Consider the following 15,702-nt stretch of genomic DNA (forward strand, 5'->3'; position numbering starts at 1 on the left):
CCTATCTCTGAGGGTGGGGACAGAGACAAGAGGATTATTGAGGCTTGCTGAGTTCCAGCCTTGGTAAGAAGGTTTATGAGCCCCAGGTTTAGGAGAGACCTGCCTCCAAAGAAGAGTGCAGAATGATAGAGGGGAAAACGTGGTGCCCTCGACTGGACTTCATGTGTGTAGTCCTGTGTACTTGAACACATATGTGTACACACATACATTTAAAATTTATACATTTTTAAAAATAAGGGGACTGGAGAAATGGCTCAGTGGTTATGAGCACTGGCCGCTCTTCCAAAGATCCTGAGTTCAATTCCCAGCACCCACATGGCAGCTTACAACAATCTATACATGTGGTCCCATGGGCTCCAATGCCCTCCTCTGCTATACAGATGTGCATGCAGACAAAACACTCGTATACATAAAATACAAGTAAATAATTTTGTTTTGTTTTGTTTTTCGAGACAGGGTTTCTCTGTGTAATAGTCCTGGCTGTCTTGGAGCTCACTTTGTAGACAGGACTGGCCTTGAACTCACAGAGATCCACTTTCCTCTGCCTCCAGAGTGCTGGGATTAAAGGCGTGCACCACCACCTTCCAGAAAGTAAATAAATTTTTAAAAATAAAACAGAGATTGACGGGCTGGAGAGATGGCTCAGAGGCTAAGAGCACTGACTGCTCTTCCAGAGGTCCTGAGTTCAAAAAAAGAGATTGACAAAGATACACAATGTTGATCTCTAGTCTCCACATGCACTAACACACACGTGCACTCATACACAAATATGTATACACACACACAAATGAGAGAGAGAGAGAGAGAGAGAGAGAGAGAGAGAGAGAGAGAGAGAGAGAGAGAGAGGAGGGAAGAAAGGAAAAAAGGGAAAAGAAAGTGCTGGGATTAAAGGTGTGGTGACTTCTTTTTTTACTTTTAACTTAGCAATTATTTAGACTATTTTTCACTACCACCTTTCTCTAATAATTTGTGCCTGTCTGTATGAAGGTCAGAGGACAACCTTGGGTGTTGTTCCTTTGTAGGTTTCCATCTTGTTTTTTCAATTTTTAAAATATTTTTTACTTTTAATTATGTGCATATTTGGGAGTACCATATGTACATGTGAGTGCAGGTGCCTATGGAGACCAAAGAAGGGTATGGGATGCCTTAGAGCTGGAGTTACAGGTGGTTGTGAGCCACCTAATGTGGGTGCTCAAAACCAAATTCAGGTCGTCTGCAAAACAAAAAGATTGGGCTGTAGGCAAGCCTGTAGAACATTTTCTTAATTAGTGATTGATGGGTGAGGGCCTGGCTCACTGTGGGTGGTGATACTCCTGGGCTGGTGGTTCTGGTTTTTATAGGAAAGCAGGCTGTGCAAGCCAGGAGGAGCAAGCCAGTAAGCAGCACCCCTCCATGGTCTCTACATCAGCTCCTGTCTCCAGGTTCCAGCCCTGTTTGAGTTCCTATCTTGGCTTCCTTCAGTGATGAATTATGATGTGGAAATGTAAGTCAAATAAACTCTTTACTCTCAAAGTTGCTTTTGGCCACGGTGTTTCATTATAGCAATAGTGACCCTAAGTGGGACATCAGTCCTTTGGTTTTTTGGTTTGGGAATTTTTGTTGTGTTTGTTTTTGGTTTGGGTTTTGAGACAGGGTCTTGCTGCGGGCCCCAGGCTGCCCAGAAATTCAGGATTCTCCACCCTCAGCCTTTGGAGCGCTGTGGTTGCCGTCGCACACTCAGCTAGAATAAAATGGAAATTCCTCAGCACCGTCTAGACGTCTAGACGTGCTGACAGTCTTCCCTCCAGCTACTCTTCTCTTGCTTGCCCCCCCTCCCCCACAGAACTTCGTTTCTATCTCTTAGGCAAGTCAAACACTTTTTTATTTTAATGTCCTTACACGTGCTTCCCGTGGGCTGGGACTGTTCTTTGTTCTCCTATTTGAGGTGTTAGCTCAGCGTCACTCCCACAGAAGGTGGCAGTGGGAATTAGTGCCCAGTTACTCAGCCATCATTTCCAGTACAGCCGTCTGGCCCCAGGGATCTTGTTTGTTCAGTTTTCCCAGAACTGAGGACAGCTCCTGGCTCAGGCAGACGTCATAAATATCCATCACAGGAGAAGAATACAAGAGTGGAGCTAATGCTTAACTCAGTCTTTCTTTTTGATTGTGTGTGTGAGCATGAGTATTGTGGTGTGCATGGAGGTCAGAGGATAACCTACTGGAATCACTTCTCTCTTTCCACTGGTGAGACCTAGGCATCAAACTCAGACTTTCAGGCAGCTAGCACATTTACCCACTAAGCCATCCTCTTATGGCCTTGAGTTCAATCTTTCTGACCCCCAAACTTAAGCTCTCCATGGTGGTTTGGATGACAATGGTCCTCATGGGTTCATATATTTGAATGCTTAGTCCCTAGTTGATGGACTATTTAGGAAGAGTTAGGAAGTGTGGCCTTTTGGGGGATATGTGTCACTGGATGTGGTAGTTTGAATGTGATTGGCCCCCATGAGCTCATAGGGAGTGGCACTATTAGTAGCTTTGTTAGAGGAAGTATGTCACTGGAGAGGAGGGCTTTGAGGTCTCATTTATGCTCAGGCCACGCCCAATGTCTCAGATCACTTCCTGTTGCCTGTGAGTCAAAATATAAGAACTCTCAGCTCCTTCTCTAGCACCACGTTTGCCTGCATGCTGCCTTGCTTCCCATCATGCCAATAATGGACTAAACCTCTGAACTGTGAGTGAACCACCACAGTTAAATGTTTCCCTTTATAAGAGTTGCCATGGTCATGGTGTCTCTTCACAGCAGTAGAAACCTAACTAAGACAGAAGTTGGTACCAGGAACTGGGGTTTTGCTGTGATAGGCCAGACCATGTTTCTGTTTAGAATAACATTTTGTTTGGGAGTTTGATTTAGGAAAGCAGTGGAATGCTTTAAGCACTACTTAATGGGCCATACTACTAGGAGTGTGGAAGACAGTGGTACTAAGATTATTTGAACTGTGGGGGCCTGGCTCAAGAGATTTTAGAGGAGAAGAATATTAATATATGGCCTAGAGATCATTCTTGTGATATTTTGATAAAGAAAGTGGCTGCCTTTTACCCTTGGCTGAAGAGTCTGCCTGAGGCTAAAGTGAAGAGTTTTGGATTAATTATGTTGGCAAAGAAAATCTCAAAACAGCCTGGTATAGACTCTGTCATGTGGTTATTAGTGATAATGCTAATGAAGATTTATAATGAAAGGAGCAAGCTGAGCAAGATAAATTACAAAATGTAAAATTTGAAGAGAAGAGGAGCACCAGAAAGTGGAATGGAGCTAAATTCTGTGTTTAAGGAGATAAACAGATTAAGAAATGGAATATAGGAAGTGGTGACCCCAGGGAAAGATCCCAGCCAGCTAAGTTTCCAACTTGTGAAAAGGAACTAAAGAAAAGCTTAGAGCTGGGTGTGGTGGTGCATGTCTTTAATCCCAGCACTCCAGAGACTGGTGGATCTCTGAATTTGAGGCCAGCCTGGTCTCCAGAGCAAGTTCCAGAGCAGGGAGACTTAGGCAGTGAGGAAACAATTGAAAACACAAAGTTGGTGAAGATGTAATAGAATGAGGGGCCGTTTTCCAGCCCCAGTAAACAGCAGAACTTGGCAGCTTTGGCCATGTGATTCTGCAGTTAAGAAGAAAGGGGCTATGGAATTTGCCTCTGAGACTAAGGAAAGCCATTGAGACCAGGCAAGTATCAGGGATATTCCTAAATGGAGGTCATTGCATGAAGTTGTGAAAGTGAAGCCTGGATTGCCTTGGAGATCCCAAGATGCCGGAGATGCCAGAATTATGGAATATCTGCCGAGGAGAGCTGCTAATAGGGAATGGAACAAGCCCAAGGGAGAGAAGTGTGTTGCAGTCAACAAAGCTGAAGGGAGTTGGAGATCTGAAGACTGACATCTTCATGGAGAAGTTCTGACATCCAATGGAGATGCTGAGTTTGGAGTTTGCCCAGCTGGTTTTTGTCTTGCTTTGGTCCAATATTTCCTTCCCTGCATTTTGGAATGGTAATGTATATTCTGTGCCATTATATGTAGGAAGTATGTGATTTTTAAAAAATATTTTATAGGGGATTACAGTTAAGAGAGTGCATGAATCTCAGAAGAGACTTCGAACTTTGGACTTTTAAACATTGTTGAGACTGTGATAGACTATAGGGACTTTAAAAGTTGAACTAAATGCATTTTGCATTATGATATTGTTACAAGCTTATAGAGGCCAGGGAGTGGAATGTGATAGTTTGAATGTAATTGGCCTCCATGAGCTCATAGGGAAGGGCATTGGTAAGAGATGTGGCTTTTTTTTTTTTTTTTTTCGAGACAGGGTTTCTCTGTGTAGCTTTGCGCCTTTTCCTGGAACTCACTTGGTAGTCCAGGCTGGCCTCAAACTCACAGAGATCCGCCTAGCTCTGCCTCTCGAGTGCTGGGATTAAAGGCGTGCGCCACCACCGCCCGTCAGGAGATGTGGCTTTATTGGAGTAGGTATGGCCTTGTTGAAGGAAGTATGTCACTGTGGAGGTGGACTTTGAGGTCTTATATATGCTCGAGCACACCTGGTATTTCAGACCACTTCCTGTTGCCTGCAAGTCAAGATGTAGGCCTCTCAGCTCTGTCTCCAGCACCATGCCTGCCTGCATGCCACCATGTTTCCTGCCATGATGATAATGGACTAGACCTCTGAAACTGTAAACTAGCCCAATTAAATGTTTTCCTTTATAAAAGTTGCTGTGGTCATGGTGTCTCTTCACAGCAATAGAAACCCTAACTAAGACACTGGTGTGGGCTTTGTTTTGGGGTCTCTCTTTGCCTCTATCTTGCAGATCAGATGTAGGCTCTCAGCATCATGCTTGCCTGCTGCTGCCCTTCTTTGAGCCATGATAATTATGGACTCATCCTCTGTAACTCTGAGCTAGTCCCCATTTTGAGTTTCCTTGGTCATGATGTCTCCTCACAGCAAAGAACAGTAACTAAGACACCCTCTCTCCTGCACTGTGTCCCCAGAACATCAGTTACTCTCGGATTCTGAAGTTCCCCACCACCCACGGGGGTTCAGTTTGTCTGTTCTAAGGTGACGATGCTCCGTCATGGGGCCTCACCAGCCAGGAATGGAGCAGCTGCTGCTCTTGCCAGCAGGGGGCAACATTGCCTTTCTAGTTTTCTTTTCCTCACCTCGGGACCTGGTGGTCTGGCTGAACCGCAGGGTGGGTGGTGGCTCAAGTCTATAATCCTAGCTCCTGGGAGGCTGAGGCAGGGAGATCTGCAGAAGTGCGAGGCCAACTTGGGCTGCTACATAGTGAACTCCAGGGTGGCCTGGGCTGAAGAATGAGAAGCTGTCTCAAAAAAGAAGAAGAAAGAAGAGGAGGAGGAGGAAGAGGAGGAGAGAAGAAGAAGAAGAAGAAGAAGAAGAAGAAGAAGAAGAAGAAGAAGAAGAAGAAGAAGAAGAAGAAGAAGAAGAAGAAGAAGAAGAAGAAGAAGAAGCCAGTGGTGGTGGAAGTACAGGTCTTTAATCCCAGCAGAGGCAGGTGAATCTCTGAGTTCGAGGCCCACCTGGTCTATAGAGCAAGTTCCAGGGTAGCCAGGACTACACAGAGAAACCTTGTCTCAAAAAACAATCAAACAAACAAAAGACAAGGGCACTGGGAAGTGGGGCAAGACGTAAATACAGTAAGTATCTGTAATTTTATTTTAAAACAAACAAACAAAACAAAAACAAGACAATTCAGTGCTCAGGAAGCAAAGGTAGGTAGATCTTTATGAGTTCAAGGCCAGTCTGGTCTATATAGCAAGTTCCAAGCTAGCCAGGGCCTGTTACAACAAACAAAAACCTCAAATGCAAAATAAACAAGAAATACACAACAAACAAAATATACACTATTGTCACCTGCTGCCAAATATCAGGGAAGTGTTTCTTTTTTTCTCACAGAAGTTTCATCTCCTAAATTCACCTCTATTTCTTAAATTTTTAGTTATTAGTTGTAGTAGTATATGTAGTGTGTATGTGTGTGTAATGTGTATGTAGTATGTGTTCAGTGTGTGTGTGTAGTGTATATGTACAGTGGGGGTGTGTGGGGGTGTGTGTGCGTGTGTGTATGCACACAGCCGAGTGTGTCCTGGAGTGCATTAGAAATCTGAGGGGTTTTCAGAGGTCAGTCCTCTCCTTCCGTCAAGGATTAAGTGCAGATCATCACTGGCACAAGCACCTTTATCCATCTCGCCACCTCGCCGTCCCTGTGCTGAGGAGGGAATGGAGCTAAGTCAGGGTCCTCTTGGGGATGACAGTGCAGCTTTTGGTTCCACCACACACCCCTCAAAGGAGGGAAGGGCGGCGGGTCCCTGTGAACACCTTCCTTTCCGTAAGGGAGGGACCTTCTGAGGGGCCTGGCTCTGCGGCTGCGCTTTGGAATGAGAGGAGGCTGGGACGGTTTTCAGGGCTGTGTTTCTGTGGAAAGATTGGAGCCTGGACTTGCCATCCTTTCCTTGAAGAAGAGGCTGAGTCTCCAGTCACCACTGCTTTGTAGGTCAAAACAACCTGAGTCTTCTGTCCTTCTTGAGTTGGAAGAGTCTTCTGTCCAGTCCTAAAGTGTCTCTCGGCTGCTGCTTCTGTCACTGCCCCCACTTTACCCGTGACAAAGTGGAAGCTTTGGGCCACTCCAGACGTAAGTGGTCAGAGTATGAAGTGAATCCGGGTCTTTCTACCTCCTGATTTTCACTGTCCGCCGCTGACTGCCCCCTGTGGCTATTGAGTCTTTGAGTTTGGAGTCAAACAAAATATTTTGAAATTTTCTCCTCCACTGACTTGTGACAACTCTGTTCTACACTGCAGACTTGGGAGGGGTCAAAGGAGAGGATTACTTGGGCCCCTGCTCCAACCAACACTGCCCTTCTTGGGGATTCCGTGATGAGATGGCTTTTAGAGCTGAGGGAACAGCCAAGACTGGGGGTGTGTGTGGATGTTGCTCACCAGCACCTCTCACTAACTGGGGGCGGGGGGGACACCCATCATCTAGTTAGTTTGTCAGTGAAATGGAGCTTTATCACAGTGATTTAGATGTTTGCTAACTGAAAAGCCCTGTGTAAGGATAACAGGTCACAACTTCCAATGTAAAGATCTAAGACTCTCCAAGGAAATCAGTATCCTGCAAGATTGGGCAGGGAAAGACCAGAAACTTTAAACCCGTATCCAGGACCAATGCCAAGCTGGGTCCTCTTGTCTATCCCCAGGCCCTCTGCTCCCCATTACACCGTGAACACTGTAAACCCAAGGCAGATCGAAGACTCCACTGTCTTCAATGTAGCGTCTGCTTCGGACAAATGCTCAGTCTTTAGCACAGTGTGGACCACACACTGAAGGTTCAGAGCCAATGGAGAAATGGACAAGTTCATGAAGACATGTCAGGACTTAGAGGAGGTCAGCCCGCGTCTCCCGCCCCAGGGCTCCTAACTCCTCAGCCTCTCTCCTCCCCACCCTTCCCTTTTCACAGTAGAGCAGGACACCAGAGGTACCAAAAAGGCAAACTGGACTTTATTATAAAGTTGGCTACAAAGTCACCGCAGCACCACGAGGTGGCCACCTGGGCAAGCCCAGGCAGTCTGGCGGCCGGGTGAGCCCCGCACCAGGTACACGCACTCGTGCAAGCACACGTGTGACGGCAGGTCTGCCTTCCTCCATCGGAAAGGAATGTAGCGTCTCTTCGCGCCCCCCACCCCAGGCGCGGGGCGCAAAAGTCACAGGAAGGGCCGCCAGGGCGGCAGAGTCCGTCGGAATTGAAATCCCGTTACTGCTTTGTAGAGAATTCTACGTGGGTGTCAAGAGCCCCTCAGGGCACAGGCTAGCCCCAGGTGGGCCATGCCTTTCCCCCACCAAAACCCAGAGGTGGCTTGGCCCCTAGGAGTGGAGAACTGGCCCAGGCCCATGGGGCAGCGCGGTGGGGAAGTGAGACTCCCCCATTCTCCGCTTGAAATCCATTCAAGGAAAGCTCACTACGAGTGAATACAGATTGAAATGGAAACTGGGATCGCTCGAAGTCCCTTGATTTTAAAAAGTTGCTCCCCTCCCTTACCCTCCCCCCTCCCCCCTAAATCCTTCAGGGCCTGGAGAATCAGATATATCCCCCTCTGGCCCCCAGAATCCCCCCAACAGTCCCGGGGGGGTGGAGAGCGGCTCCACGTCTTGATGACAATATGCCATACTTGACGACGTTAAGTCACAGACTTATTCAAAACGTTGGTTCCCCTCCACTTCCATCTGTAGAAGAGAGAGAGAGAGAGAGGGAGGGAGGGAGGGAGGTCAGTTAAGCCTATTAGGAAAAAGGGTCCTTGGGCTCAGACTGTGGTACAATGCTGATATATAACATGGGCTTCAAATGTGCTGGCGAGTGAGGAAATGATCCTGAGAGTCAGCAGACAGGGGGCAATGTGGATGAATGGAAGGGAACTGTGGCTGCCGCTTTACACAGACAGCACAAAGCCCCTGGGATGGAGCTACCAACTTCTACAGATTGCTGCTCTGCACCCCCTTAGGGGAAGCATCAACTTCCATTCATTTTTGTACGACTTAAGAAAAGTTTCTTAACTCTGGGGCCTTGGTTATTTTCATCTATAAGGAGAGGTGGTGACTGGTCTAGGTCCCTCACAAACGTTCAAGCCTTTGCCATTGTCCATCACTTTATCCCACATCACCTCCCCTGCCTACCAGCTCTACTAATCTTTCACACAAAGTGTGACATTGCTCTTACCCTCACTACCTTCCTCAGTGATAGATGATATTGTCCACTTAATAAAAAGGAGGTTCAGAGAGTGGAACTGATGTGCCTAATCTACTCGTCATCTGATTGGAAGGCAGGGACAGGGGCTCTTGGACATTATGCTGGACTCACCTTCATGGAAGCTGTCTTGAACTTGGCTCTGGAGTTGATGCAACTCATCAGCAAACCCTTCGTAGGGGAATGTTGAGACACCTGTCTCAAAGGCGGTTTCATAGGTGGCCAAGTCCTCCAGGAAGCTGTGATCTTCTGGGGACAGGTTGTTGCAAGGTGACAGGGCCCCTCCTGGGACCTCTGCCTCAGGATCCCCTGGACCCCACTCCCCATTGGGGTCTGGAGTAGAGAGGTCCATGAAGATGTCTTCCACTGGCGTCTCTTCCAGGAATAAATGATCAGGGTCAACCAGGAAGTCCAGCTCCTGGCATTTCCAGGGCTTCAGATCCAGGCTAAGCACAGGGGGTCCAGCCCCTGACAGGGACAAGTTGGGGTTCAGGGGCTCCAGTCCTCCGAGTGGCTCCAGCCCCCCGGTGCCAGCCTCAGCTGAAAAGGGCCTGTCCATGCCCTGAGCCAACTGACTGATCTGCTGGATGAGACGATCTATCTCATTTTGCTCTTTCTCAGAGTATTGGAAAAAACTTTGCTTGACTGGAGAGGCCTCAGGCGTGAGTAAGCCTTCAGGCACCAGGGGAACATCCACAGAGAGGGGGCCCCGGAGCTGAGCGAGAGCCAGGAGTGTGCAGTCCCCATTACCAGGGCTGCTAGGACTTGGGGGCAACTTCTCATAGAGAAAACTGCATCCCTCCTGGGCGAAGTAAGTCTTGGTAGGATTGGGGCTCAGTTGCTCTGGGAAGGTTTGGCTGGGACTGTTGAGGTGTGCTTGGAATGCTGTGCTGGGAGGAGTCAGCTGCTCACGGGCAGGGCTACCCAGAGGCTCTGGGAATGTGGCAGTGCTGGGAAGCAGCTGGTCTGGGAAGGTAGAGGTGCACGGAGTCAGTTGGTCTTCGTAGCTTCTGGCTGAGGTTTCGGTCAACTGTCCTTGCAGTGAACTGGTCAGTGGGTCTGGGAAAGTTGCACTGCTGGGTGTCAATTGATCAGAGAACGTCACGGTGCTTGGAGTCAGCTGCTCCTGGAGAGAGCTGGATGGAGTGGGCAAGTGAGTCTGGAATGGTTCATGGAGGCTGAAGAGGAAGGCACAGCCTCCTGGCTGGCGGGGTGTGTAAGGTGGAGTACACACCAAATCCTTGCTCAGGTCTGCGTGGAGAGAAGGCTCAGGCCTAGAAGGGAATGGCAGGTAACTGAAGTCCAGCTCTTTGGGGGGTTGGGGAAGCTCTTCTGATGTTGAGATCACACCTAGTTCAGGTGCCCTGGGGAAGGTGGTGCTTCTGGCGCGCCCCAGGGCTGGCATAAAGAGTGGGTTAGGACACTGCTCCTGGGAGAAGACATTCTCGGGGAACGAGGGTAGCGTGGCTGGGGCTCCCAGGACACAGGCTGCCTGGGTGTCTTCAGAGGTGAGCTGCTGGCGGAGGCTCCAGGCTTCCGCGTCACTGGAGAGGAAGAAGCAGTGGCTTGTGAGGCGCTGCTGTCCTGTTACCAGAGTCCCAGTCCCATTCTCTCCACACTGTCCTCAGCTCCTCCGCCCCCTCCACTGCCCTGCATCTTACAGCTTACCTGATAGGGTAGTTATTGGCAGTGATAGGGCCTTCTGGACCTTCTGAGTACAGCATGCAGTAAATCCATGCCCAGCCTCCATGCTTGGCTTGAAGTCTGACGACCATTTCTGCCTGAATATCTCCATTTTCAGCCACTGGGGAGAAAGAGAGGTCCAGGGTTAGCAAGTCCATCAGGCGACACCACCCACACACCCACCTTTCTCACCTCTACGCTGGACTGAGGGAGTCGTGGATTTTCTCTTCTGACTACCCTAACCTGTACCTCTAGGCTCCCCACCTTGACCTTATCACTCAGTGTTTCTTAGCCCTGTCCTATATTGCCTTGACTTCTCACCCCAAAGTTGACTATAGCCTCCAGAACTGCTGGACTCAGTTCTGTCTCCTCAACATCAGTGTGGACCAAGCCCATTCCTGGTCTATCTCCCACGCCTTCTGCCAGCTTCCCGTGTTATCCACGGCCTCTCAGGACACTCACACAGGCGGTAGTGTTGAGAAGAAGCGTGGGCCAGGTCCTCAGGGTGTAGCAGTCCATACCATGATTTACAGAGCAGTTCGTTGCGCTCAAAGCCCAGGTAGATTAGAACACTGGGAAGGTGGAAAGGGTGAGGTCAGCTTTCTGTTTTCCTTACTTCACACATGCACTTCATTCCCTCCCAGGCTCTCTGCCCACTTAAGCCCCATCCTCCCTGTCCTGGATCTAAGGTCAAGAGTCTAAGGTGCCCTTCTTTCTGGCCTGCCTTCTTACTGGAGTTTGAATACTCTGGGCTTACCTTTCAGAGATGTCCAGTAGAGCTAGGTCCTTAGCATGTCGGCTCTGAAACATGGCCAGGAAGAGTGAAGCGGGGCCAGGGCCAGGGCCAGGGCCAGGGCCAGGGCGGGGTCTTGGCTCCAGTGGGGCACAGAAAGCTGTGAACACGGGGTTTCCTGCCCAGTAGGCCCCAGGTGGATGAGCATGGAATCGACCTCGAATAAGCACCAGTTTGTTGCCTGCACTCTGGCGCCGGAGGGACTTGGAAGTGTTGAATCGGCAACGGAAAAGGCGATCTAGGTGAACAAAAAGAAAAACTGACTGAGAGAGTGGGCACCAGAGGAGAAGTAGATGGTTGGAGCAGGGAAGCAGAGGAGCGCACTGAAGAATGGGGAAGCTCTTACCAGCCTCCAGAGCAGAGGGCATGGTGAGCTGCTGGCGAACCGTCAGATGGTCAGCAGGGTCAATGATGTCGTAGATACTGTCACCCTGGGCAACCAGGTCCACCTAGAAGAATGAAAGGAGAGGTGATCATTAGTGAAGACAGCAAGAGCCAGTCTGTGACCAATAGCTTTTCTCAGGGCAGACTCCCCACACACACACACACCTCCAGTAACTCTCAGTGTCTCAGTAGCGGAAAGCTCATTTATCCCACATATGCCACAACCTAAGATGCAAAGACTTTCAGTACTCACCATAGAGTGGCCCAGATGCTCGCTCACACTCTCAGACAGGTACAGCAACTTCCCCTCAGCTGTGAACACAAGCAGAAATCCAGGTAGTGCTGCCACGATGTCTTCAAGCTCTTGAGCTGAGAGAAGCCCCGTGGGGCCAGCCAGAGGAGTGCCTGTAGGGTGAGAGGATGCGGTGTCGGGATAAGACTCAGGTACAAAGCAAATGAGGAGAGCATCACCTGAGTCTCAGAGCAGACACAGGACATTCTCGCAGACCTAGCTCTGAAAACACCTGTTGACCCTATGCCTGTGGATTTTGGCCAGAAAACCTGTTGCTAGAACGATCTAGCCAGGAAGCCCTCAGACTTCCAAACCCTGCGGGAACCTCAGCAGCCCTGAGCTGTCAGCACTGTGGACAGAGCTCTCCCGAAGGGATTGGGGTTCAGCACCGCGGACAGCACTCTTAGCAAAAAGACGGCTGTTTTAAGCACCGCGGACAGCAGCGCGCAAGCGAGCTGGTTTCAGAACCTCGGACAGCGCCCCATTGAGCGTGGAAAGACCCTCTAAGCATTTCCTAGCACATGCTGCTCTTGCCCAGACTTTGCCTTTGCAGGCTTTCCCTGCAGCTTGCCAGGCTTCCTTCCGTCCACTCCCCGGATTCCTGGAATGCCTCTGAGGCAATGGGAACCTGGACCATTCTGTTTTAGCTCTCCATCTCCCACAAATCTGGTGCTAGGACCATCGTTCAGGCTAGTCTAGACTCGAACTCAGGAGAAAAAGTAGCAAGTCCGGAGTCCCCTCAAGTCCCTTCTCTCCACGGTCTTCCAGAACGCTATCCTAGACAAGCGGCAGTTTCAGCGCGTTCCCTCAGCTCCTCCATCCCTGGTCCCTGTCAGCTCTGGTCTCCGGTAGCCCAAGCTTGCTCACCTCCAGCAAAGAAGACACCCTTGCGAGTGTAGATGCAGGCAAGACTCATAATATGCAGGTAGGACAGCCGGACCTTGTCCGCTTCAGCCAACGGCAGCAGTTCCTTGAGGTTCCGGATCTCGGCGTTGATCTGGTCGCGGCGCGCCTTGGAAGCGCCCTTGGTGGATCGGTACATGACTGCCGGCTGTGGAGCTCCAGCTCCGGCTCCCGAGCACCTGCGATCCTGTTCCGATGCACCGGAGGCTTCCTCTTGCTTGCTTCCCAGTCTTTCGCTCAGGCTCTCGCTCGCTCCCGCTCCACTCCTGGGCTCCGCTCGGCAGCGCTGCCCCCCTCGCCTGCCTCGATCCGCCTTATATAGCTCCTGGCAGGCGTGGGGGGCTCGTTTTAGAGACGGAGGGGGGAGCGGGAGGCGGGAGGCTGGGCTAAAGCAAGCTGCAGCGGGAGCCACTGGCTGGGGAGGGGGGGCGCTCCTCCTCCCTCCCTGGCTTCCTACGTCATCTTGTGACGTCGAACGGGAGAGGGAGGGGGCGGGGGAAGGGGGGGGGAAGGAGGCTGCGGAGGGGGCTGGCTGGCGAGAGCTGTGCAGAGCCAGGCGTGGAGTGCAGGGACCCAGGTTTCCCATTGTATTCTATTGAGAGGAGGAACAGTGCATGGGTTAGGGTGGGCTGAAGCCCTTGGCAGGAGAGTTTGCAAAAGGCCTAGGACCCGCTGGTACCAACACCGATTTTTCTAAGGAGGAAAAGGATAGGAAGGGGAAGGGACCTCTGCGAATTTGCCTCTATTTGCCGGGCAAAGGTCAAAGTCACATGAGGAACTTTCCTTAGGTTTGAGGGGGGGGTAGGTCACAACCGGAGGTCTTTGCTGGGGTCTATTCAATCTGAAAATCCCTTAGCCACTTTCAAATAAATAATTCCTTCCTCCCCTCCAAGCCCTGGCCTGAGGGTCTAAATCTCTAGGATGGAATGGTATTCCTGTGGGGAAGAGACCAGCTGAATTCGGCCTTGATCATGTATCCAGGGCAGCATAGGGACACAAACATCACCTCTGTGGTCCTCGTTCCTCTGTTAACCTTAGTCACCTGTGGGGGAAACTGAGGCAAGGACCCAGGGCCTGGTAAGGATCTGGATCTACATTTAGGCCTCCCCGCACCCTCTCCCAGTTGCCAGCCCCCAAGGAGAGCTGCTCCCCCGCCCTCTAGCGAGCCCCAGTCTCTCCGGCGGGCTGGGGGCGGGGGCGGGGCTGGGGGAATCCCAGCTCCATATTAGGACAGGAATCCTCCGGCGGCTGCGGCGGCGGCGGCGGCGGGCGGGGCCAACCGGCCTCCGCTCTGCTCCCGAGAGCTCCCCCCACCGCTTCGGCGAGGAAGAGGGGGAGGCAGCTAAGACGCCAGGGTCTGCTGCGCCTCCGTGACTGCTGCACCTACCCAAGACCCTTTAATTCTGCCAGGCTCCCCTTCCCAGCTCCCTCCAATTCTTGCTCCGATTTTAGCGCCAAGGCTCCTCGTTCTGCCTTTCCACTCTCCACTGTGTGTGTGTGTGTGTGTGTGTGTGTGTGTGTGTGTGTGTTTCCTTTTTGTTTTCTTCCTCCACTGATTGTTGGGAATTTGTGGACCCCTAAACCCCTGAAAACTGCACCTTTGGTTTATTTATTTTTTGTCCGGCTTACCTCCATAGGGTGGCCTTTGCGTCACACCGCCCCTCTCTCTCTCTAGTCACTATATATGATTGCTCTCTACGGAGGGGATGGGTACCCTTTTTTTATCCCACAACCTCATAAAAGGAGAAAGCGATGGTCTATGGAAACTTTTTGCCTGAAATCTCATTTAGAGTAGGAATATGTAAAAACACTTTTAGGGCTGGAAAAAAAAAACAAAACAAACAAATAAAAAACAAACAAGACCATTTAAAAAGCTGGGGGACAGGGACAGTCCTGGCTGTAGAAAGTCACAGAGGTAGAAATGAACTTTGACACCAAAGAGAAAAGTTTGTGGTCAAGAAAACGCTCATTCCATGGAAAGGGGTGGTAGCAAGAGAAGCAATGTGGAGTGAGGAGAAGGGGGCGTTGGAAGAGAGTGCGTTCAAGAATGGGACTATGACTTAGTCGTAGAGCACACTTTTAGCATGCTCAAGGCTTGAGTTCAATCCCTAGAGATGCCAAAGGTGAGAGGTGGGTGGGGAGATGGGGGAGAAAGAAGAGGTCCATGGTTGTAGAGACCCTTTCCTGGTGTTTTGTGCCATTCTGGTAGAGATTGAAAGCATCTACTTAAATCATCACACGGCAAGTGGATTTCTTTGTTTCTTAGAGCTGAGGATGGAACCAGGGCTTTGTGCATGCTGGACAAGCATTCTATCACTGAGGCTCATCCCTAGCCTGTCTTCCTCACAGACTGTTTTAAGCCTTGGCTAGCAGACACTCTTGGTATCTCCTCCATAATAAGTTGTGTCTCTCTGCTGGGTCCTGCTGGTCTCCCAAGCAGTTTGAGCAGCTGGGAAAACACAGGATGGTGGCCACTGTCCGTGGTGCTGAATATTGCCTTGCCAATCAGATTGGCCATGGCCTGCCTGTTACATCAAAGCCGAGGTGGGCCTCAGGATGGACGAGGGTGACAGGATGCAGCTGCCATCCTCTTCCCTGAGAATATAGATGGGCTATTTACAGGGGCGGGGGTCGACACTTCTGGGCTGTAGGAAATAGTTGAGCTAGGGAAGAGAGTTAGGCTATGGGAGGACTCCTTGGTTTTTTCCACAAGAATGGACTAGGGATAAGGAACTTCGGAAGGGGAGAAGGGTCTAGAAAGGGACACGGGAGGGGGTAGAGGAGGGATCATCCTAGTTTGACTACTCTGATTCAAGTTGAGAAGCTCTGTGTGCCCCCAATGTCTCCTCTCCCTAGGCCAGCTCCCCCTCTTC

At 50.4% G+C, this 15,702-nt stretch overlaps 1 protein-coding gene across 1 annotated transcript; it reads right to left on the reverse strand.

Annotated features, from left to right (window-relative positions):
* Positions 1-7,513: 7,513 nt before the first annotated feature.
* Positions 7,514-13,883, reverse strand: Npas4 (neuronal PAS domain protein 4). Its single transcript, XM_042258952.2, has 8 exons — positions 12,794-13,883; positions 11,888-12,039; positions 11,597-11,699; positions 11,215-11,488; positions 10,920-11,029; positions 10,443-10,578; positions 8,889-10,318; positions 7,514-8,257 (listed from the first exon to the last, which is right to left on the reverse strand). The coding sequence occupies exons 1-8, from the start codon at positions 13,413-13,415 to the stop codon at positions 8,229-8,231; spliced, it is 2,856 nt and encodes a 951-aa protein (XP_042114886.2). The 5' UTR covers positions 13,416-13,883; the 3' UTR covers positions 7,514-8,228.
* Positions 13,884-15,702: the final 1,819 nt, after the last annotated feature.

This window comes from Peromyscus maniculatus, chromosome 1, assembly GCF_049852395.1.
Source record: "Peromyscus maniculatus bairdii isolate BWxNUB_F1_BW_parent chromosome 1, HU_Pman_BW_mat_3.1, whole genome shotgun sequence".
NCBI lineage: Eukaryota > Metazoa > Chordata > Mammalia > Rodentia > Cricetidae > Peromyscus > Peromyscus maniculatus.

What these genes read in the sequence shown, in the direction of transcription:
- Npas4 (XM_042258952.2), bottom strand. Translation starts at nt 13,415, where the DNA reads ATGGGAAACCTGGGTCCCTGCACTCCACGCCTGGCTCTGCACAGCTCT. An exon ending in AGCATCTGGGCCACTCTATG is followed by an intron (nt 11,700 to 11,887) that starts GTGAGTACTGAA and finishes TCATTCTTCTAG; the next exon opens with GTGGACCTGGTTGCCCAGGG. An exon ending in GCCCTCTGCTCTGGAGGCTG is followed by an intron (nt 11,489 to 11,596) that starts GTAAGAGCTTCC and finishes TTGTTCACCTAG; the next exon opens with ATCGCCTTTTCCGTTGCCGA.